This window comes from Pungitius pungitius, chromosome 6, assembly GCF_949316345.1.
Source record: "Pungitius pungitius chromosome 6, fPunPun2.1, whole genome shotgun sequence".
NCBI classification, from domain to species: Eukaryota; Metazoa; Chordata; class Actinopteri; order Perciformes; family Gasterosteidae; genus Pungitius; species Pungitius pungitius.
Genome location: NC_084905.1, coordinates 1,992,582 through 2,016,226, shown reverse-complemented (window position 1 = coordinate 2,016,226; position 23,645 = coordinate 1,992,582). Strand labels below are relative to the sequence as shown.

General features: G+C 48.1%; 2 protein-coding genes across 2 annotated transcripts in view; both read left to right on the top strand.

The window, feature by feature from the left end:
* b4galnt4a (beta-1,4-N-acetyl-galactosaminyl transferase 4a) overlaps positions 1–2,558 on the top strand; it is an 82,487-nt gene extending 79,929 nt beyond the window's left edge. The window contains exons 16-20 of the mRNA XM_037450621.2: positions 120–273; positions 406–478; positions 1,201–1,354; positions 1,596–1,722; positions 2,051–2,558. Of these exons, the coding sequence (XP_037306518.2) occupies positions 120–273; positions 406–478; positions 1,201–1,354; positions 1,596–1,722; positions 2,051–2,165 (623 nt within the window). The 3' untranslated portion in view covers positions 2,166–2,558. The remainder of the gene's footprint in view (positions 1–119; positions 274–405; positions 479–1,200; positions 1,355–1,595; positions 1,723–2,050) is intronic.
* A 3,431-nt stretch (positions 2,559–5,989) lies between these two features.
* abtb2b (ankyrin repeat and BTB (POZ) domain containing 2b) overlaps positions 5,990–23,645 on the top strand; it is a 35,797-nt gene continuing 18,141 nt past the window's right edge. Inside the window, exon 1 of the mRNA XM_037452085.2 lies at positions 5,990–7,629. Coding sequence (XP_037307982.2) covers positions 6,738–7,629 — 892 coding nt within the window. The 5' untranslated portion in view covers positions 5,990–6,737. The remainder of the gene's footprint in view (positions 7,630–23,645) is intronic.

Below are 23,645 nucleotides of genomic sequence, written 5' to 3'. Positions count from 1 at the left end.
GAAACTGAATAAACACCGTTGAACCTAAAACTAAAACTCAAATAAACGAATGGGAAAATAATCGTTTTACTTTGATCCACCTAATCGCCATCCATCCCTTTGTTCCTCCTGTCCTTCAGTGAAAAACCAGGCTCGCTGGGTACAGCAGTTCATCTCCGACATGGAGAACCTTCACCGGCAGACCAAGGATGACAATTTCAACATCATAATTGTCGACTTTGAGAGTGAAGACATGGACGTGGAGCAGGCACTAAGGGAGAGCAGTGTACCCAGGTGTGTGTGTGTGTGCGCGCGTGTGCGTGTGTGTCGCTGGCTGCATGAATGACACGGTAAGCCTGTATGTATGGGCTTTAAAATATTTTAGACTATATACGTGTAAGTGTGTGTGCGTCTTTGCTTTGACAGATACGAGTATCTGAGGAGAGAAGGGAACTTTGAGCGCTCGGCGGGTCTGCAGATCGGAGTGGACACTATCGAGGTGAGAGAAACACACACAAGACACCAACAACAACAAAAAGACACTCAGCCAAGGTCAGCATGACCTTTACTGGTGGACGGACACGCATGCATAATGAATACGTAACTGCTTGGCCAGTCTGTCGTGGACCCTCGCCCTTACCGCAGAGCCTCCACTTGCCCCCCCCCCTCCCCCCTCCCCCCCCCCCCCCCCCACAGAGCCTCGCGGTGGCTGACAGGGACTCGCTTGGACAGTTAGCTGCTTTTCCCCCTGTCATGTGTGGGCCATCTCTGTCACATCCACTCCCTCTCACAGGTTATTTGTGTGCCTCTGCCCTTGCGACGCTTTTTCCGGCTGTCACTCTGTCACACGCATGTCACACTCACCCGCCCAGGGGGTTGGGGTTGGGGTTGGAGGGGGTGGGGGGTGGGGGGGTGCGCGGAGCGACTGGAAATACGGACAGACAGTTGATCGGCCAGTCAAGTGTCGGGGCTGCCACGGCGGGATGACAGCGCCGTCACTCACGCCTCAAGGACCTCCAGGTTCTGGTGGAGTGAAGCCGAGCCACGGATGCTGAGCCCGCGCTTTCTTCAAAGCCCCACGAGGCCAATCTAAGCGCATGCTCCTCAAACACTAAAAGAATAAACCACACACACTTTTTCTTCTAAAACCCAAGATCCCAGAGAGTATTTCGACGTAACGAACGTTTGTATGCGTGCGCGTGTGTTTTTTTCCCTTTGCAGGATAGTCACAGCATTGTGTTCCTATGTGATCTGCACATCCACTTCCCTCTCAACATCCTGGAGAGCATCAGGAAGCACTGCGTGGAGGGGCGCCTTGCTTTTGCTCCGATCGTCATGAGACTTGGCTGCGGCAGCTCACCACAGGAGCCTGATGGTAACTCCCAACCAAACATGCACGCTGCCACAAACACTACGCGCGGGGGAAGACTCACATTTGCACGTCAAAGTAGTTTCCGCAGTTTCTGTGGTTTCACGCGTCACTCAAAGTCATTCCCTAGTTTCAGGTCCTTTTTTAATGGAAATAAAAAGGCTGTCGCTGTGAAGAAACGTTACTTGCAAACGGCACGCACTGGGACCCATGTTTCCTGTAAATAAGGCTCCTGTTCTTTTCACAGGTTACTGGGAGGTGAACGGCTTTGGCCTGTTTGGAATCTATAAGTCTGACTTTGAGAAGATTGGAGGGATGAACACGGAGGAATTCAAAGACCGCTGGGGTGGAGAGGACTGGGAGCTGCTGGACAGGTAACCCAGCAACAAGCCAACACAGTAGTATAGCATTTGACATTGTATTGTACCAGGTTGTGTCGGGTTGCATATTACTGTTAGGGCAAAACAGTACATGTAGATACAAGGGCAGGATAACAGGCCTATCATCAACAACGTCTGCTGCTATCAGTTGTTGGTGCAGTTATTTGCAGAATTCGGGCATAAAAGCAGCCAGATGTATACTTGAGAAAATGATCTGCATGTTTAGATGCCACCCAGATGTTGGTTGAATTGATACTTTCATGAAAACATGTTTTTATCAGAATATTTTAACGCGTCGTTCGCCCCTCCCGCCCCTCTCCAGGGTACTGCAGAATGGTTTGGAGGTAGAGAGACTGCGTTTGAGGAACTTCTTCCACTACTACCACTCCAAACGGGGCATGTGGAATGCCCAGAATAAGAAAACTCTGAAGGGATAGCGCCCCCCTGCTGGTGTGAGGATTCTGGATCTACCTGCAGATCCCCGCCGTCCACGTGTGAGCGAGGGACCTGTGGGAGCTCGCTCACTGCCTGAACTCTGCCTTTATTTGAAACGGGCTCCTTTCAGGGACGCCTCTGCTCCTCCGTCAGCTCCCTGAACTTTACAAGCGAGCCGTTTACGCAGATGCACCCCGAGTCATCACTTGGCCTCACTGACTGAACTACTGTACAGAGAGAAGAGAAGTATTCTTGTTCTCCTTCTCTCTGTCCTTTTTTTGGTGCAATGTTTTCAGACAGACTGGAAAGTAGCTGTGTGTGCGTGTGTGTGTGTGTGCGTGCGCGTGCGTGCGCGTGTGTGTGTGTGTGCTTAAGATGACAGAAAGCACCTTTTTTCTAACAAGGAGATGTGACGGCAACCTAAGATCTTTTTTTTTTTTTTCTAACACTCTCTCTCGTGAGAGCCCAATAGAATGTGTGTCGACATGTTATTCAAATATATCCGGACACGGTGGAGTAGATTTCCGTCGTAGACGAACTGTGTCTTTGGTAAAATAGTTTCTAAATACTTCAACCTCTACCCGTCGGATAGAATAATGACCAAGGTGCTGCATTCTCCTGATATTACAAGACAAAGAAAAGTTGTGAATCAGAAAAGCCCTTCAGCAACAGGATAATGACAGATTTGTCATCTTTACATCTATTTCTGTCCCTCTTTTTTGTAACTCATTGCAGGCAAATGTCAGGCAAAGTAGTGTATTTGAGTTGTATGTAGTACACCTAGCTATCGGTTACGATTTATTTAATACTTTTTTGTTGGCTTTGTTACTAATTAATAATAATTTTCTGCTATTATTTTTTCGCCATTTGTCCCGGCTGAGTATGAACGCACTAACATTTGGGGTCGCTATTATTTGTCCTAAAACACTGAATTTGTAAACGGTTTACACATTTCGACCCGTGACAGAATCCTCTATTCCCTCCACATTTTTAACCTCATTGTCACTGGAACATGAAACTGTATTTGGAGGGAGGCAGAGGACAGCAGCAGCTTTTGGCATTAGATTTCACATTCTCACACCCTTTTTTTTCTTTTTAGTTGCGTCTTAAGCATTGGATTTGAGGAATTAAACTTTGCTCCTCGTATTAACAAATACCACAGAGACGGGGGACGCTATGGAGAAGCATGCACCTGTACTCGTGTGAAGCTCAAGCAGAAGGGCGATTCAGTTCATGTGTCGGACACAATGTGGCAAGGCATGGTTGTTTCACAAATGTGTGCCTTTACCAGGGTTTGGCTGCAGGCGGTTTTTAAACTACTTTAACGACAGAAGAAGGCCGGGACGCACGGGAATCATTCATTGACAGGCTGTAATGTCATTGCAAATTCAGATAAGCTGTAGAAGAGGGAAACATGGTTCTCTTGAGCGGATTACGGAGACGCGTCGGCGTGTTTGTAGAAATACCTTAGAAGCAGGAAGGAGTGGTCCCTGCAAGCCAGTTGCCCTGTTGGTGAGATTTACGGACATGGTACTTGACTACTGAGTGAAACCCGGAGGTGTGATGGAGACTCACTGGCAGCTGCACATCAGCAGGATCCCACCTGCTCCCATTCGTTTTGGCCAGAGGCCAGGCTCCTAATGCCTCTGTTTATGCAACGTGGTCCTTCTATTGATGGAGAGTGGCTGGAGGGCTCAAGGCTGGACACGCATATGGAAGACGGTTAATGATCTGTTGTTGACTATATGATTGTCAAAAGGCCCTCTAAGACCCTGTCTTTGCCTCTAAAGGAAGAGGGTCTACTGTCTGTCACTGACATGGGACTATTTAAAGAATCACATTAAATATAATACTATATATATGTAAATATATATATATATACATACACATCGTATACATGTGTGTGTATACACACACACACACATGTATACGATATGTGTGTATATATTTATGAAACATAACATAAAATGAAAAATAGGAATATACATTCCAAGGTAATTTCTGTGAAATTGTTTTGTAGAGAAAAGGTTTTAAGAATGTATTGTAATTTTTATTTTAATTTGTTGAGGTTTTTTGCAAATAAAATTTTACGCTTACGTCCAGGTAATTTTTCAGGTGTTTTTTTCTCTGTTCTATCATTATTGTTAAGACATTTGAGAAAAATCCTCCTTATCTGACCACACGGTGGCGCTCCACCTATATATATATATACTGTATATATATACACAGGACATACAGTAGACCAACAGTGCTTGCATGGCTTCAAACACATAAATACTATTTAAGGACATAAATATTTTTGACAGACGAGATGAAAATTGCAAATGTGAAAAATCCCCCTCCTACACGCAAACACTTTCTCTAAATGATAATAATACTATGATTGACTCCGTTTTTTAATTATAAAAGAAAGTGTGTCCTGGGTTAGGGTAAATACATTTAAACACTTTTATCACTATCTGCAAATACAACGTTCATATAACATTGTTTCAAAAACATTGTGCGACCATTTACTCTGTTTATTTCTCTGAAGCTGACATCATCCAGTTAGGAGTCACATTGATGGAATATCACATTCATCTTGTTTTGAGACCAATGCAGAAAGAAAATCCAACATTGTGTAACTCAATATGTTGAACTCCAGCAGAGCTCCAATGTTTTCTGGATCAAGTGGAATTATCTGCAGACCTAGTTGTTGACCCCCCTGTATGGGGGTCTCTGCCCTGAGCAGATCTCTTCTACACAACCACCCCCCCCCCCCCCCCCCCACACACACACACACACACACACACACACACACACACACACACCGACATCCCCGTTGTGTCTTCTGATCTCATTTTGACTACCTAGAATGAAAGGTTGACTCCCTGCTCTGTTTCCCTGACTGAGTGATTCATATGTAGTCTACCATGTATGAGTGTGTCTGTGTGTTTTTGAGAATCTATTTTTCCACTTTAAGTACATGCACTATGTTGTCTAACATCAGGGTCTGTATATGTTCAAGAAAACATGAATTGGTTTCACAAGTTTCACTTGTTGCAGTTTCACAGGCATGCAGGTTGGGCTGTAAACTGAATATGGAATAATTTTGGACTCTGTCCCAGTGGAGGCACGCCCTACTTGTCTACGTGAGTGTGGAGTGATGAGATACAGGGAGTCATGGTGCTTTTCCACACGTTTGCTTTATTTTACCCTCAAGCGTGTTACAGCAGCTTACCAGTAATAACAAACAGGGTTAAAAACTGAGGTTTCGTAAGAGGATTGGCCCTTGGTTTGTTTTTAAAAGCGAGAGCTGACACTTTAACGTCATTGCCTCTGCCAAATTGGTACTGAATTAACACAAAGTAAAGGACCGAGTACAAATCATATGAGACCAAACACATTTTTCTTAGTTGAGATCCTGAAACTAATCTTTTAACGTAAAAACTCCAAGCCTAATCAAAGTCGACACTCCTCCCGCATCTTTACTTTATCACGGCAGGCTTTACAGATTGGATTTCTGTTTTAGGGTGCAGGTGAGAGATTAGCTCACGTGCAGGCAGCAAGCCAACTCCCACTGAGCTAACACGAGGAGATGACTCAAGTCTGGATGGTGTGCTTACATCTTTAGTTGCAGGTAACTAACCACACCAATTCCCCTAAACCCATCCATATGATGAAGAATAGGGGAATTAACGTGTCATGATATAATTACGTTTTCATTATTATATTTAATCATACAAGAACTTGCTGTCTAAAGATCATACAAATGAGGAAGAATTTGAAAACACCTGCCGTTCACAACTACACACATTTGTGTGAATGTGTAGCCCAAATGCCCTCAGGCATGTCTGAGTCACTCATGTTGAGGAAATTAGTTCGACTCGGTTCTCAAGCAAAACAAAGTTTACTCAAGTCTCCCAAATTGAGGAAACATTTAGATCGGGTCATGATTGGCCGCCACACAAAAGTCGGCCCTCCCCTGATTGGTGCGTTAGCTGCTTCCGTGTTGTCATTCAGCATAGGTCCCGCCCCACTCGCATCTGTAACAGAGCGTGTCTCCGAGAGGACACTGTTCTGGACGGGAGAGGGGAGAGGTAGTCTCCGGCTTTTCAACGTTTTCCTACAGAAACTGAAACCTTTTATATGTTTGCTGAGCGGCTAAAAAACGGGGGGACACGTTGTAACTCACGAGCTCCGGTCTTCACAGAACGAGGCGACACGCAATCGTGTTTTTAAACGGACTTGCGGATCGCGGAACAAAGTTAAATCCCTGCGCTGCCCGGGTGGACAGGTGAGCCGGTGGTCACTGCAATTCCTACCGCAGTTCACCCCCGCCCCCACCGCCCCCCCCCCTCGGATAACGACAATATATGGTGGTTTTTGAAGGAGACCTTTTGCTCTGAAGATCGTATCTGCGCGTGCCCGAACCGCGCTTCGCAGCATGTCTGCCGAGTGTCCCGCTGCGTAACCAGTTCGTCCTGCTCCGCGGGGAGTTTCGACTGCTGCTCGACTTCGGGTGAACTGTTTCTTCCAAACAACCTCTTCCTCTCCCCCCCCCCCCCCTCCAGTGCAGAAACAGTTTCACGGTAATGGCCGGTTTGAGCAATTTCCACATGAAGACCCTGGAGGACCTGACGCTGGACTCTGGCTATGGAGCGGGGGACTCCTGCAAATCCCTCAGCTTGTCCTCCTCCAAGTCGAACTCCCAGGCCTTCATGACTGCCCCTCACCGGGGCAACTGGTGGTACTACTCCGGCTCCATGAACAGCAGGAACAACAGCTGGGACACGGTCAACACGGTCCTCCCGGAGGACCCGGAGGACATCTTCTCCAAGTGTCACCGCTTGCCCGAGTTGGAAGAGTTCCCCTGGATGGAGGAGGAAGTGGCTAAGATCTTGCGCAAAGTGGCCGGGAGTTGGGGCGTCAAAGGCGGGGCCGCGCCGGGGTTCTCCCCGGAGGCCGCGAGGCGGCTGTCCGCTCTCCTCCGCAGGGCCCTCATCCGCATCTCCCGGGAGGCACAGCGGCTCAGCGTCATGCACTGCCGCTGCACGCGCTTCGAGGTGCAGAGCGCCATGCGGCTGGTGCTCAGCTGGTCCCTGGCGGACCAGTGCGTGTCCGCCACGGTCAAGGCCATCTCCATGTACAGCATGAGTGCCGGGGAGCTGCTGAGGAAGGGCAAGTCCTCCCGCTGCGGCCTCTCCTTCTCCGTGGGACGCTTCTTCCGATGGATGGTGGACACCCGCATCTCCGTGCGCATCCACGAGTACGCAGCCATATGCCTGACCGCGTGCATGGAAGCTCTGGTGGAGGAGATAGGAGCCCGGGTGCTGATGGCCGAGAGGGGTCATTCGGGCCCGGATTCATGGTTGGCAGGGGCCCCGGTGAGCGCGGAGGCCCTCGAGGTGGTGGTGAACAATGACGCGGAACTTTGGGGGGTCCTTCAGCACTATGAGCACCTGATCTGTGGGAAGAACGCCAATGGTAAATATGTTTTTCATTTTTCATTCTCTTCTTTTCAGTGCACAGAACCCTCACACAGTGTCCAGTTGTTCCGTGGGTTAATTGATTCAACCTTCAGCAGTTTTGCTGTGTTGTGATGGATGTCTATTTACACCCCAAACCTTTTTTTTTCCTCCTCCATCACACACTCCTTCCATTGCCGCCACTTTCCACTCTCTAACTGTGTGGAAAAGGTGAAATGTGACCCGCTGCTGGACACAATAGCAGCACTTTGTGCCTCAGCGTTTGACGGATCTGTCGCTATTTTGACTTGTCAGAATAGGAAATCATCCAACAGGGGCATCCAATACAAACAATAAAGGTATTTAGTTTCCTACTGAGGGCGAAATGGATGTTTTCTTGTTGTTAAACAGCCAACTTCGATTGTCACGACTTCAATCGACCATTTCTGACCATCGAGTCCACACTTTGAGTCCCTCTTGTTCTAAGGCTGCAATCCGGGGAGCGGAGAGTCTCACGGCGCAGGCAGGAGTCTTGTATGTTGACACAGCTCTCTGTTTATGCTGACTCCCCCCCCCCCCCCCCTCTCATCCTCCCGCTGGGTTGGCTGCACTCCTTTTCAAGTCCTCCCCTTCTTCCATTTCCTCCTCCCGTCGGGACAAAACCCCCTTCTTCCAGCCGCCGTCTCCGCCGCATATCTTCCGTCTCTTCCTCCTCTCTCCTCCAGCTCCAGCTGTACATCCTGCTCCTCCTCCACCCTCACACCCCTCTTCCATCGGCTCGCTCTGCTTTCCCTCTTCGTTAAGCCCCCCCCCCCCCCCCCCCCCCCCCCCCAGAGGACTCGCAGCCCTCTTTTGGCAGCCCGGTGTTTGTAACCAGCCTTTGTTTGGTGGCTCGCTACCAGCTCCCCAAAGCAGAGCTCTTCACTTCAGCACAATAGGCTTTTGTTGTGTGATTGTGCGGCTTATCCCAAACACAGAGGAACTGAAAACAAATGCTGTGGAAGCTGGGCATAAACATCCTTATACACACACACAGAGAGAGAGAGAAAGGTGGCTTTTATGACAGGGCCCCTGGATCCCTGTTGATGACATGTCATGCAGGACCCCCCCCCCCCCCCCCATTTGAGCAAGCCTTAGCCTATGTGTGAAGAACAGGGCATTAATGCCAACTTCCTAAAGGTTGGAGATCAATTCAGCATCTGAAAGAAAGCAGGCAGCGCGCACACACACACACACACACACACACACACACACATTTTCACTGGTCCCATACATTTGGAAGCCTCCCCTGGTTTCTTCACAATGGGCATTCCGGTTAAGCCTGCGAGTGTTAAAACAAAAGAGTCCAGTGCGTTGGACCTGACCATTATATGGCCATGTGCTTAAATTAGAGCTATTTCATTGCAAAATAAGTTAAAGAGCTACTCTTTTCTCAGTGTTTGACCGGACGCCTTTTGGTTGGGTCCTATTTTGGTCAGTTCAATCATAGCGACGGACCCTTATTCTGACCACCCCTAGCTTTTAATAGGCCCAAGACTAGGCTGTGTAAGCCACATACCCAGACCACCTTACCACCTGACACCCCACACCCTAAACCTTACTTTCCACAGACTTTCTGCTGATGTAGCCCCCCCCCCGTCCCCCAACCACAACAGCCATCAGTGTGAACAAAAGCAAATATCTGCTTATCCCGCTTTCAAACCAGATGGGACAGGAGGGTAGACTACTGATAATGTGGAAGGATGCAGTCTGATAAATCCTTCTCTTGGATTTCTCTCTGACTCGCTCTCTTTCTCAGGGGCTTGCCCACATCTGGAACTCTTTAAGTCAAAATGACTTCTCCGGCTCCAATAACAGTTCTGAAAACTCCCTCCTGCCCTCTTTTGCTCACTCTCCCTTACTCTTCTCTCTCTCTTTTTTTTCTCTTTTTTTTTTGCTATTGCCTTCACGTCCACTTCATCTTTATCTGTTTATTTCTTCTGGTCCACAGGGAGTGCATTAAAGGAAGCCGGTTGTGATGTGCCAGGATCTTATTCATTACTCATGCACACACGAGCACATTCCGTGTACACACACACACACACACACACCATGAAAACCCCTTTAGTCTGCTTTGTATGTGTTCAAATGGCTCCACATCTCTGGTTGAACCCACTACATAGTGCCACTATACAGACAAATTCCATTTGTCATTCATTTCTGCTCACAAGGAAATAGCGCCAGCTTCCTGGTATAAATTGCATTGATTGTGCTGCGGGGTATTTCAAAATGCAGAGTAGGAGCTTTACTAATGGACGGTGGAAGTGGCGAGGAAGTGATTGCTCTTTACGACTGGTGTCTGCTGAACTCTGAGCCGGCTGACGGATCAGTGCAGCTCCTTCTCCAGATTTTGGGACGTGTGCAATGTTGTCGATGGTTTGTTTCTGTCGTTTCCCCAGTTAGCTTTGATTTAGTAATTGAATAAAAAGGTTAGATATGCAAACTGGTGACTTGGCTTTGATCAACAAATGAGAACTCCCAACATCGTTGTGGTTGCACAGTGCTGCTCTGGGGTGGAATCGGGTACTACTGGATGAATCGGAGCATTCGCGCTCAGCAGTGAATTTACCCGGATGAATGAGCTTGGATTTGGTATCGCACAAAAAAAGAAGAAGCAAAGTTCAGTGGCTGTGCACCAGCCCTATCCGAGGGAGCGGGACACACGGTTTTCTGTGCAGAATTTCCCTAAATATGTATTTAGCCCGAAAAGAGGCGTGGGAACAGTGGGCAGAAAGCTGCAGGCTGAGCAGCCCAGTGCTGTGGTCACACAGATGGGGAAGCCAGCACTCTCAAAATACACTCCTTGCTCCACATCTGGAATCTGGAACAGAGACAAATACCGTTTTGCAAGACGTTAATATTATGGTGAGATAGACTTGTATTTCCCCGAAAGGTGTTGAATAACTACGAATCTACGGTTAACCACGTGAGAGCCATCAGAAGGTCAGAGCATGTTATAGAGTTAAAACCATAAGTGATGGTCCTAGTGTAATACGGGTTAATCCGTCACAAATCACCCTAATTTCTTTTGTGTGTGTGAGATTGTTTTGTACGGGTACCACCTCAGGTGGCTACACACACACACACACACACACACACACACACACACACACACACACACACACACACACACACACTGATTGTCCATGTCGGGGTTTGTGCAGGCCTCTTGTCTCGTCCCAGCTGTGAAAACACTGTCCCTTTGGAGCGGCGGTGTGCACATGTGTATCAACGTGCTCGTCCGCGGGTGCCTAAATATACTTGTGTGGGTGTGTAGACTAATTCATGGGAAAAAAAAACATGTGTAACGCTATTGCAGATATGACACCGCAAATGATTCATCACGCCAGAACAGAACCGATGACATTGATTCAGGAAGCTCACGGTGATTTGACATCCTTTTGACACTTTAAGTTGGAAAATGAATAACAATAAAAGTCAAATAACCCAGAAGGGTTACTCCCCGTCTCTATTTGCTCTTCTTTCTTTATTTGAAACTTTAGTCATTATTTTTTCAACAGCATGAGTCATGCTTCTTAAAACAGTTTACGGCAAATAACAGATGGGGAGGAAGCAGAGAACGATGAGGGTGACACAGAAATAGTGACCCCACTCTTTGAGTAGCGATCTAGAGAGAAAACGGGGGATTTCAGATCGGTCTGTAGCCTTTTTTTTTTTTTTGGCTCGTTTGAATGGGAGAATGTGCAGCCGGTGTGTCACATGTGTTACCGCAGAGCCCTGGCTGTGGTTCTTCGGGGAATGTGTCCTGCACGTTGCTCCGGGGCTGCAGCCGGAGAACCTAATGAGGGGAGCAGGGAGGACGAGGTTGGAATCTCTGGACACGGCAGCGTGGTGCATCGCCCGGACGCAACGCAGTGCCACGTGCACCTGTGTCGGGAGTCAGTCATTATAAAACCGAGGGTCAAAGGTCAGTGGTAGTCATACCGGTGTGACGCCAGCAAATCTAGTTTGACTTTTGGAATCACTCAAGCAGTCCCCCACTCATAGAGGACATGTGAATTGTCAATATGATTTAGATGCCACATGTACGCATTTAGTTTCTGGTTACTGTTATGGTGGAAATAAAAAAAAATGCAGGCTTAGAGTGTCGAGGTGAGGATCGGGGCAAAATAATCGAGAAATAATAAGGCTTTCCTTCGCATGACATTTAGCTCCTGCAGCTCATATTCCTTTTTTTTTATCCCACTGATTGATATGCTGCACGGGAAGCTGCAGGTCAGTCTGACCTTTTACATTAAATGAGTGAAAATCCCACCGATAACCTGCGTAAATGCGTTGTTTGCTTAAATGTCATGAGGCTGAAGAAAGAAAACATTGTTTCGAAAAAATAAATGTTAAGAAATGAGTTACACAAGGAAAAAGTATTGCACTGGACAAAGTGCATTTGCTCATTACAAAATCCGCCTTAATGCTGACTGGAAACACCGAAGACCATTTCATAATGAGCTGCTGTTAAGCAGTAGTTAAGTACCAACCCTAGACCTAAAGAAAGAAATCTGTCATTGCATCTAAAAGACCATCCATCTTCCAGACACACCTCCCTCTGACTCATTTGAGATGCTTTAATAAAGTATTACAGCTTATAGCCAGAAAGGTAAAGGGCTGCACCCTGCAAGTCAACAAAACGTTGCTTCTATCTATCTATCTATCTATGTAAGCTCAGATTTATTTTGTCTATTAGCGCAGTCCCACTGTACTCCCATTTCAGTTTAATAATTCGGTTTCTGTGGCCCCTGCAGACCCGCCTCCGCCTCGCTTTTAAACATTCGCCCAGAGCTCGCAGTGAGTCAAGGCTCTGGGTCGCCGTCAAACCACAAATCCGCAGTTTGCTCCTCCAGCTCCTTTCCCCTTTTGCAGAATCGATGCCAACCATTCCATTCCTAATTGCTATTGGGCATTAGCCGACACGCATGGGCTCCTCCTGCCTCTGTGCTTCAACACAATTGAAGCCGGGTTGCTGTAGTCGACACGGAAACATTTCAGTGGCGATTTGGTTGTAATATTTTAAGCGGATCAGGTGGGCAGACTGCAGGAAGAAAGTGAGTTAGAGAGAGAGAGAGCAAAGAAGGGGGTCCAGGGAGTGTTTTTCTTCAAGTGGAAACAGATTGGCTGGACCAGGGATCGGAGATAATAACCCCTTGCCGTGTTCTCTGGTGAAATCTGTTGAGTTCACACTGACTTTGCTGGAAAAGATGAAGCTGTGATCCCACATATCCTCTCTGATGGTAATCTATGTAGCCAGGTTGGTCGAAGCCAAGTAGATGAGGAGGAGATTGTGTGTATTTCTGGGTGGACTTCTATCAGCCAGCACCGAAAATAAAGGACACGGCTTTTTTTGGATGATCTCTAGCCAAGCTAAGGAAGTGAAAGTTTTCTTTTCCTCCTTTCATCTCTTGAAACTGTTTTTTTTTTTTTTTTTTTTGTACACGGGCTGAGAGAGGGACCTTTTTGTGACCATGTCAGTCAACTCTTTGTCCGGCGGACTCCGAGCCGCAGTGTGAGGAGCCTGAATGTGAACGCTCGGGTTAAACCGCAGTGGAAAAGCAAGCACCCCGCTCTGGAGACACACTGTTGTACACACGGCTCGCTCCTCCTCCTCCTCCTCCTCCTCCTCGTCCACAGACATCCCTCACATACACACTGGTGCACACATGAGGAGACTTGCAGGTGTTTTGATCGACATGCAAGACAAACGGATGTTGCACCGATGCCCGCCCCCTCCCCGCCAACCCCCCCCCCCCCACACACACACACACACACACACACACACACACACACACACACACACACACAACCACACACTCAAGTCGAGTTGGAAGAGGCTCTTGCGTCTAACTTGCACTACTTCCCAGGTTGTGAGTGTGTAGAGGGTGGAGTAAGCAAACATTTTTCAGTGGACAGAGACACTCTGTCCGGGACTTTTAGTCCTGCTTCTTTGCTGTTGAGGGCCTTCCGGGTTTTAGAGCTAAAACGTATCAATAGGAATATCTTGTAGAAACACATTTAAACCTGCGTCCTGCACTGTGAATTCTGGGCGTGCCTCGTGAAAAAGTTCACAGCTTCCATGATGTTTTGGAAACCGTTGTTGCACAAAAAAACCTCACGTTTGACACGTGGCCCCCTCATCTGTGCTCCTGAGAGGGACCACGCGCGTGTCCGTGCACACTTGTTTGTTTGCGTCCGCAGGGTTTGACGGTCGGAGCGACGGCAACACGGCGGAGACTCGAGGTGTCCAGTCAAGGACGGGAGGGGTTGTCTCCCGTAGGGTTTTATTGCCACGGGGGGAGGCTAATACTCCTCCCCCCCCCCCCTCCTCTCAGCTGTCACACACCAGAATGTGTTTGTTTCAAACATCAAATCCCATTTTTCACCCACGTTGGTGCCGTTAAGCAAAAACCCCGCCCTGGTTTTTAAGGGTTCTACATTTTTCACTACTAGGGTTTCTCCTCTGGTGCTTCATTCAAACCTGGGCATTTATGTTCCAACATACAAAACATAACGCAGATGCCTCTCAATCCACATTGATTGCGGTTTCTGGCACTAACATTGTCTGTTCATCTCTTATTTCCCAGTGCCTTACTCTGGCCTCTTTGCACTTCCCACTCGTGGCCCAAGTAAGGCTTCATTTTAATTTTTTTTTTTCTCCAAAACATTCCCCTTTTCCGTCTGCATCTAGTGCCTTCTCCTCAAAAACATCACCTGCTGGCTCAAGGTCAGCCTGATGAACGTGGTGATTTAAAAAAAAAAAAAAGAAAAAGAAAAACCACAGCAACGCACACAGCCTATTAAGCCCAAAACCATTCACAGTAATGCTGCCTGGAATCCCCTTGGTGGTTAGTGGAGGGAAGGGGCGCATTTAGAGCGGAGCCATATGGAGAACACATGCAGCAGAACAGACTCTGTCACACAGGACACCCCTTTGGCCATGACCCTTCAGCCCCTTTCTGCTGATAAGATCTGCACACGCACCACATGTGGACTTCTTCCCTGGAACACATCTTTTGGGTAACCAACCGAAGATGTGTCCTTTTTGGAAGAGGAATGAAAACACACAAAGTCCCTGTCACACACACACGTGTCGTTTTAGTGAGTTTAGCGTGCACAAACATGGAGGTTTTTCGGGGGGGGGGGGGGGGACGCAGACAGAAGCGGGACACCTCCCTGCGGGGTCGCCCTGCGTTTCCTTATTCCACGTAATCACCGTGTCCACGCGTGTGCCTTTTTGAAATGCGTCTGTTTGGGTGTGGGACCATGTTGTGTCTGCACGGGATGTGTCTCTTTTGGGTGTGCTTCCCCCCTGTTGTGTGTTACACACACACAGCGGGGTACACCCCGTGGATGTGGGGGCACACATCCGTGTCAGTGCGTGTCGAAACTTTGCACTTGAATGCCGCTCTGTGCAAAAACCGCCGGGTCGGAGACAATACTGAACTTACAATACACTCCAGCAATGGTGGCCAAGTTTCCCCTCCAACGTGGAGATAATCTGGCTATTGAGCATCGGAGGGACGGAGGGAGAAGATCAGGGGGGGGGGGGGTGGAATTTCACCCTGATGAAAGGATGCCTTGTTTGACGGTGGGACCGTTGTTGGTCCAACGCGTGTCAAACAGCTCGGTCCATGTGAAGATGATGCTCATCTACATAATCTACCCATGGTTTCCCCCGTTTTTCAGTAGTTGGACCTAAATCTGCCTCATGTGCCTTGTGTCTTCATAGCACATGCTCATCAATCATCAGCTCATCAAACCGGATTCTGTTCTCCTCTTTGTAAACCCAATGGGAGCATTAAACATGTTAGGATTCAACGTTTGTTCCGCCCATATATACATATATATATATATATATATATACTGCATATATGTCTCTGGCCTTAAGGTGCTTCTGTTAAAAGGAGCCATGAAGACCGACGTCAAAGGCAGCCTCACTGGAACTAAACATCTAATGCAAGACCCAGCTACGACCCAGCTCACTCTGGCTCAGGTCAAGAAGATGGCGGAAGCTGGAGAGGCCAACACACCTTTTAGCCATTAGTCAGACTCTTCACAATTCCATGCTTTGTCTTTAGTTAAAAGTCTGCTTTTGCCGGGGAACACCTCTGACTCTCTAGAAGGAGTCTTTCAGCACCCCGGCCAGGTGTTAGGAGGGGGGGGGGGGGGGGCGTGTGCGTCTGCTCGACGGGGGGTTAAAGGGAGCAGATGTGTCTGGAGTTTAAAGTGTGTGAGGTCGGAGGGAGGGGGGGGGGGCGGCGCGGCCTGAGGGTCAGCGAGTCATAAATACACACCGTGACACCCACCCGGCCGGCCAGCCGAGCCCCAGCTGGAGTGTAAAGAGCTTTTTTTTTTTTTTTTTTTTTTTTTTTTTTTTGCTCACAGAGGTGGTTTCGTGCGAATGTGTTGACAAAGTTGCTTTAATGCCGCCGCGCTGAGGGCTCCGCAGACGGGCCCCAAACGGAGACGTCAGGGGAACAATGGGACTCTTCAGGGAAGTTAACAGAGAGAGGGGACCAGACACCGTGGCTCCATCCCGGTGTCCGAACAGACCACTAGATTACTGCACAGAGTCTAAAATCACCTGAGATAAGGACACGGACTGATAAGTGGGAAACAGATAAGAGATGGAAAGGATTTCCACTATCAGCGTGTGGTGGGGGGCGGTTCCCTCTGTAGGCAGGTGTGACTTCTGGTGCTTCTTAACCTCATCAGCACGTCGTCTGAGAGGGATCTGCTGCCGAGGTTCCTGACAGTCATGGTGTTCTGGATGGATGGCATGCTGAGAGAGACAAACTCAAGTGGAGGCCCCTCTGCTTGTCTTGACCCCGTGGAAACCTCCCAAGAGCTGCATGTCACCCCCCCCCCCCCCCCCGCGCCTCCTCTCTCCTTATTTAATCTTCACTCGGCATCTGCAGCAGAGAGCACGGAGAACCCAATAACTGTAAAAAAAAAAAGCGGGCTAATAAGTGCGCATAAAAAAAATAAAAAAGTTGGTTACACGCCTCTGTCATTAACAAGTGGAAACTGAGGCTCTAAGTCTGATCCACCTGGCCTAAAGACAGAGAGAAGTGCCAAGCAGAAGAGGCACAAAAAGCACAAAAACGAGCAGCGGATGAAACCGCCTTGTGGCTCTTGGCTCGAGTGAACTTATGCTCCGAAGGCTGCAATTACCTTCTGACCGACTCGTGTTAGTAGCTGGTCAGCGGTGAGGTTAGCGACTAGCCGGGCCGGCACTGCTGGGGTCAAGTGCAATTCATGCCTTTCTGCCTTCTCTCCACCCGAGACTCTCTGCTTCTCTGTTGTTTCTGATCGGAGAAAAGACGGCCTTCCCCTTTTGTCTCCTGTCCTCAAGAGTCAGCCAGATTCCTCCCGCACATGGACTCTGTTGAAGTCGGGCCCCTTGGAACCTGCAACTAAAAGACAAGTTCTGTGGAAAGCAGCAGCAGCATCACACACACATTGTTGAGTTTTTTTCTATTAATAGCACCTGCCTTTTCATGCAGAATTGCCTCCTAACACAAGTTCTCCCCAGCTCCTTCTCATCTAGATTACACTGGATATGTTATTTTCTTCCCGTGGATCTCTCAAGAGACAAAAGGTAAAATGGAGCTAATTACCGCCATGGCGTTTTTGCAAACCCTTCTGAGACTTCACCGGCGATATTGGAGAACGGGAGTTGTCCCGCGGTACGGAACGTTGGTGTGTGTGTGTGTGTGTGGGTTCGTTCCCTAGCTTAAGGCTTGTGATAGTTGAAACCCCCTGTCTCTCAACGCTTGCCAGCAGTTAAATCAAATATCCCACAAGCGCCCCCCCTCCCCCCCCCGAACTCCCCCTTCCCTTCTGTCTGTCTGGCCATTCGTGGTGATGGGGTTTCCCAGGTGGGCAAAGCAGGGGGTAGAAGAAAAAAAAGATGACGCACGGGGCATAGAAGAGGGACTCTCACGGGTGAAAACCTGCCGCACATGGAGCTAACTTTGGGTGGGGTAGGAAGGCGAGGACGAGCGTCAGGCCGCGCGCAGGCTCCGCCCCCCTTCCCCCCCCCCTCCGCCGCAACTTGGTCATTGGAAAAAAGGAGAATGAAAACACATTTGTCACTCAGTCGGCTGTTTGCACAGGAGCGATGTGAGCATGTGCCAGAATAGTCCTCTTCCCCCCCCCCCACAACTCGTACACACAAACATTCCTCTGAAACTCTCACACACCCACGCCACTCCCTTTTAAAGGGCCGGCCTGCGCTCTCCCGGAAGGGTGCAGGGGTTTGTGCGCTTCAGTGTGTGTGATTCACTCACAACACCCACGGTGGTTAGACCCTGACGGCACATATCACAGGTCCCACTTTCACTCAAGTGCGCGAGGGTCCGATGATGTATTGATTGTTTCCTGCCAAGCTAGGTTTTTATTGCTTTGTGAGAAGGGCGTGGTTGGATACGTACGGTGCCGGCCAGTCTAAATTTCACAAGCCAGCTTGCCGGGGTGTACGTTTCTGTGTGTTTTTTGGGCTAGGAAGGCTCCAGGTCTGTCTGCTATTATTTAGCCATCGTGGTTTGGGAAGGGGTTGTGGGAACGTCACAGTGGAAGTGAATTGACCGGGTCTACAGCGATGCTCTGGAAGAAATGCATCAACTCGCACACATCGACACTCGTGAGAACTACCCAGTCTCCAAAGGTACTTAAAAGCAAATGGCTTGGGCTTTGATATTGATCAAACTTATTAAAGCGCTCGGGTTTGTTAAAGTGCGCTGGTTCACGATGGAATAGTCTCTCTCTCTCTCTTTCTCTTGCTGTGTGATGTCTCCCCCTGGTCTCCTACATGTTCAGTGGGTGGTCCACAGAGACCCCCGCATCAGTAGCCCACGTAACCGTCAGACACTAACACGCTCGTACACAAACCCCACGTCCCCCCACACACACACATTAGGACCGACTGCGGAGATGAAACCCGTCTGAACCTTTTTAAAGGTTTTCAGTGACTGAACCCTGAGTCAGGTTTCCCTGTAAGCCCCTGCACAGGCAACAGCTGGCAACGCACACACACGCACACACACACACGCACACACACGCGCTCATTGTGTTGCTGCCGTGCTTGGGCAGAGGAATGTGTGAGTGCCCTCATCAGACGGGAGACAGCAAACACTAAATGTGACTTTGTGTTTGTATTGGAGTCGCGATTCTGTTTGCTTTGTGTCTTGAAAGACAAGACGGCAGTGGGGATGACTCAGGATGTCAAATAACGTGTTAATTCTTCCCTTTGTCCATTTTTTTTTTTTACACTCCTTACTACTCCCTAGCACCAAGTGTGTGAAAGAGTCCAGAGGAGGTCGTACAAGAACAATTTGTCTTTTTCATAGGGACAGTGACAGAGTGACCGAGAGAAACAATTCTCACCCCAGGTCCGGGTCACTTGCACTGCAGGTGTCTTAAGTACCCATGCGTGTTCACTTGTGTAACGATGACGTGGACACAATGACGCTTTGTTCCACCTTTTCATTGTGTCCCGTAGCGCTGACCACCGCGGGAGCCCTCGTCGGCTCGTGGGCGTTGAGGAGGCTGCGCGCTGTATGACGCTGTGTGAATAAGTGTCACTCTTACGGGTCAAAAGGTGACTTTCACTGTGTGTGTGTGTGAGGGGTCAGCGGTAAGCTGTAAGCCCCCTTGGGTGTCCGATTGGTCATAAAGACAGTTGAATGTGGTGCCTGGTGTGCTTAAAGGTAGTTTACTGCCTCCTGGTAAAGAGGTGGACATCCTGACACGCCCCATGGTTACACACACACACACACACAGATTACGCATGATTTGTGATTTGAATGCCATGGGCCCATTAATCAGAACGTCCTCCTGTCTCTCTGCGATCGGGTGGCCCATTGATTTACCGCCAGTGTCACTCTTGCACAGCGGCATTGATTTCCTGACCCTGACCGGCCCCCATGTTACGACCGACGCACGCCCCGTCGTTGGGGTGGGGACAGTTGTCGTCAACGACGGCAGCTGTAAACTGTTCGCAACCCTTCTCAGTGCCGCCCGACAAAGGAGGCGCGGGCCATCTGAACGAAGCCCACTCAGCTGCTGTAACGTTGAGTAAGGCGCGCTCGTCCTCTCTCTTCCTCTCATCCGTGGTGGGACGGGACGTAGTGTGCACGGTTGTTTTCTTTCTTAATGCAGTCTTTAGTGGAGCGGCATAGTAGTAACAGAGCTAATGTGCAATGAATAGTCCACGGAAGCAAATGTAGCGTCTCTGGTTTATTGCGCTGACTGTGCACGTTTTACTCACTTAAGATATCTGGAGCCACTAATGGAAAGTGGAATATGCTTAAACTTCAACTCTAGAAAGCATGCAATATGTTGTACAACTAGCTAACAGTATATAAAGTATATAAAGCAGTGAGTTGTTCAACTTCAACGTCTAAATGCTACAATAGTAATAATTGAGATGATTCAATAGTATCTAAATGGAGCCAGCCTGTTTCATTCATCTGTACATTTATTGAAGTACCATTTTTTGCATGTTTGACTTTAGCTCCTGATGGAGTTCTTTTTGAAGTTTTGGTAAAACTATTAACTTCAGAGAGGACCTGAATTCTGGTCTGCTCCAGACAGTACTTTCCCCTCTTCCCTCCCTCTCCTTGAGCGTTTTCCACTCTGCTGTCAAAGTCCAGAGATCGAGTTTGAAAGAAAGTAGGAGAAAGAAGCCAAAGAGGGAGCGAACCTGCAATCGCTAATACATCCACCTCCCTAAACCATGCCCTTTTCCCCCTCATTTGACTCACCCGGTTGTGCGTCATGATTTTGCTCTCCACCGAGCCAAACATGGAATGTTAATCAGCAGAAAGCTGCTTTAGATTTACAGGGGGGGGGGGGGGGAATTTGGATACAGTTCTTTTGAAGTTAAGACCGTAATATATAAAAACCTCTGGTTGGCCTGTGAGAAGCATGCCCACCACACACGAGGGTTTTTAACCGGGCGCTACCCGTGTCTGCTCGTGAAAGTCACTCTGAATTTGTGTCAAATAATATCTGAGCTAATGTGTAAGTGCTTGTTTTAGTGGGGAATGGAAGAGAAAGAATCCATCTAATAATGAAGCCCGTGAGCCCTGTATGCATGTCATCCAGGAGGGCGTCAAAAGTGGGAATGAATCAGAGCCACGTGCAACACAGACGTGTCTTGTGCCGTTATTTCAGTCTGCGTCTTCGCGGAAATTTGGAAAGGTGATAAGTTTGTCAATGACGATACTAACAAGGGTGGGAAAAAAAACCAGGCGCTGGAATTAGAGACCTGCATGATGTCACTAAACTAAACTAAAATCCACTTTAGGCTGCTTTACCTGGAGAAACTGAGTGTGAAAATGGCGAGCAGAAGCATTTCGAGGGGATTAGTCCGACCGGCTCTCAGCATCCATGAGCCTTACTATTCAGCAATTATTCTCCAATCCCTGCCCACTTAAAGGCCAGGGAACAAGTATCTGAAGTGGTTGCTCAGTTCCGAGTTGTTAATAGTTTGAGTTGTTAAAACTAAAAAGTGTTGAATGCCACTAGGGAAAGGCTTCACATCTGGCTGACACCAGAGTTAATGTTTATTTGATGGCGAGTGGTTTTTTTAGACATCCATCAAAAAGGGAGATTCACATGGCCAACTGGCCAGCAACATTTTAACCGTAGATTCCTCTCCTGAAAACATTATGAACTTCAAACTAAGCCTGGAGTTCTGTGATTTATTGATGGCAATGCTTGTGTGTGTGTGTGCGCGTGTGTGTGTGTGTGTGTGTGTGTTACTGGCGACTGCAGCGATCTAGAGTTCAGGTTCAGGCCTTTCCTCAATGCGCATGTTGTCTTCCATCTAAACTGACTGGATCTCTGTTCTCACTCTCTTGAGGATCCAGCTGAGAGAAAATGAGCCGATCCCACAGACAGAATGGGAGCAATTAGTGCAAACACACACTTTGGGCCTTTTTGCCCAGCCTGCTGCCCAAAGTGTTCCTTGTCCAAGCTGAATAGAGGGCAGCTTGTTCTTAGAAGGGAGGTTAACTGTTTCCTTTAAAATTGGGTAAATAAAACGGCCAGCCCTTGATCTGTTCCGTCCAATAAGGTCCCGCCTTCACTATGTCAACCTTTTCAAAATTGCTACGAATTAGAACCGAAAAGTGTGTGTATTGCCACCATTATACCTCTTCTTTTGAGTTTCTACTTGTCAAACACCTCCTGATGGGGACATCAAATACAAAAGCAATGGTGGATTTGATTATGAGAGGGCAGATTGGAGGTTACGTTGTACGTGTTGGGTGTGTGTAATACTCATCGCCTTGTGTCGTTAAAGAAAACAAAAGCAGCCCCCGCACACGGCATAATGTGTTCCAGCCCCAGCAGTGTAGAATAAGCCAGTGCAGTGGACCGAGGGGGGGGGGTACTGTGTCACTTTGGCGTCACGTCTGGAGACGGGAATGAACCAGACAAGATAGACGCGGGCCCCGCAGTTGGTCTGGAACGTATAAAAACGTGATTAGAGAGCGCAAAGGGAAAGTTTGGGGAAGGGCGAGTGGATAAGGGGAGCGGGGGGGGGCACGCTGAAGTCATGTTTAGGATTAGGGTTAGTTGTATAGAGGAGCTTATGGCGATATTTTTGGGGGGCTGTGGGAAACCAAAGCCATTTTGAGTCCTACCACAACTAATTTGTGTGCGTCTTTTCTTTTCAGTGGTGGAAGGCAAGATTTTTGACCCTGTTAGAACCAGTCCAACTGAAATGAACACATGAAGTCCCCTCCTCATACAACTTAGAGACCTGAAAACACTTCTTGTCCTGCACCTTAAGCTGTTGAACAAGCAACCAACCAAATCAACGACCAAACTTTGCAGTAAAATATTTGCAATATTGCAAAAAGTTTTGTTTCTGAACCCCAGCGGCCTGCTTCTTTTAGAGATCTAGAGAATCCAGTGTTGTGAACTACATCTAATCTTTGGGGGTTTTGCACACTGGGATTTCAGGAAGACTTCTAACTATGGAATCATCCAGAAATAATACCAAAAAGCTGTGGCTAGGAACTAAATTGTTGTAAAAATGTAAAATGTCAGTTTTTCCCCCCCAATTTCAATGTTAGTTTTGACCTTTCTTCGTGGTTTTTCTTCCTACCCAAAAGCTAGATGATGGATTATAGAGTTCGTCTGAGAACAGCAGATCAGGAACATGAAATCCCTTTTTTAACTCTACGTGTCTCCTTCAAATTCACAAAGATGGGAACTTCCCTCTCTTTCCACGTTAGCTTGGCTCTTCTGGTGATTAATGACGTGCAGGGGGTGTTCTCACTGGGATTTAGGGAAGCCCACTTTTGCACCGCTGATAAGGTCACTTCCTATTTTAGCCCCAGCTGAGCGCCACACCTCTGACCCGCGGCGACCCCTTGAATTCGGCGGTCACCAGACGTGTCAGGGGACATCGACCAGACCCCCACGTTTCTTGTGTGTCTCGGTCCTCGGTATTTTTATGTGATTGTGTGTCTGAGATCAGTATTTGTGATGCCCTTTTCAAATCCAAAAACATCTTGAGTCACTCACACAAAGGTTCCAGGGAAAGGTCCACTGGGGTAGATGTAGTGTCAGGAGCTTCAGCTTGTGAATGCTCCTCTGTACGCCCTCAAATGCACATACGTAGTTTGCGTTTTGAAAGACATGCTTATATTCATGTCATGTCAAGGCAAAGGTTATTTTGTAGCCCAAACACTAATAGACCACTTTAAGTTTCTAAATGCCCCTCTATCCAAGTTTAAATTCTCTCAAGATAAGGAACCGGATGAGGGTCCGCCAGAGCAAGCAAACACATGGATATTTTTAACCCCGATTGCTGAAACTTGCTGAGACGTATACAATAAAGTTCATTCATCAATCTCGCTGTTATTCTCTCAGAGAAAAATCCTGCCCGGTGCTTCCAAACAGAAGACCCGTGTTATGCACCGAGTCTTAAAGGAACGGTTGGAGGAATGTGGTGTGGGTGCGAGAGGT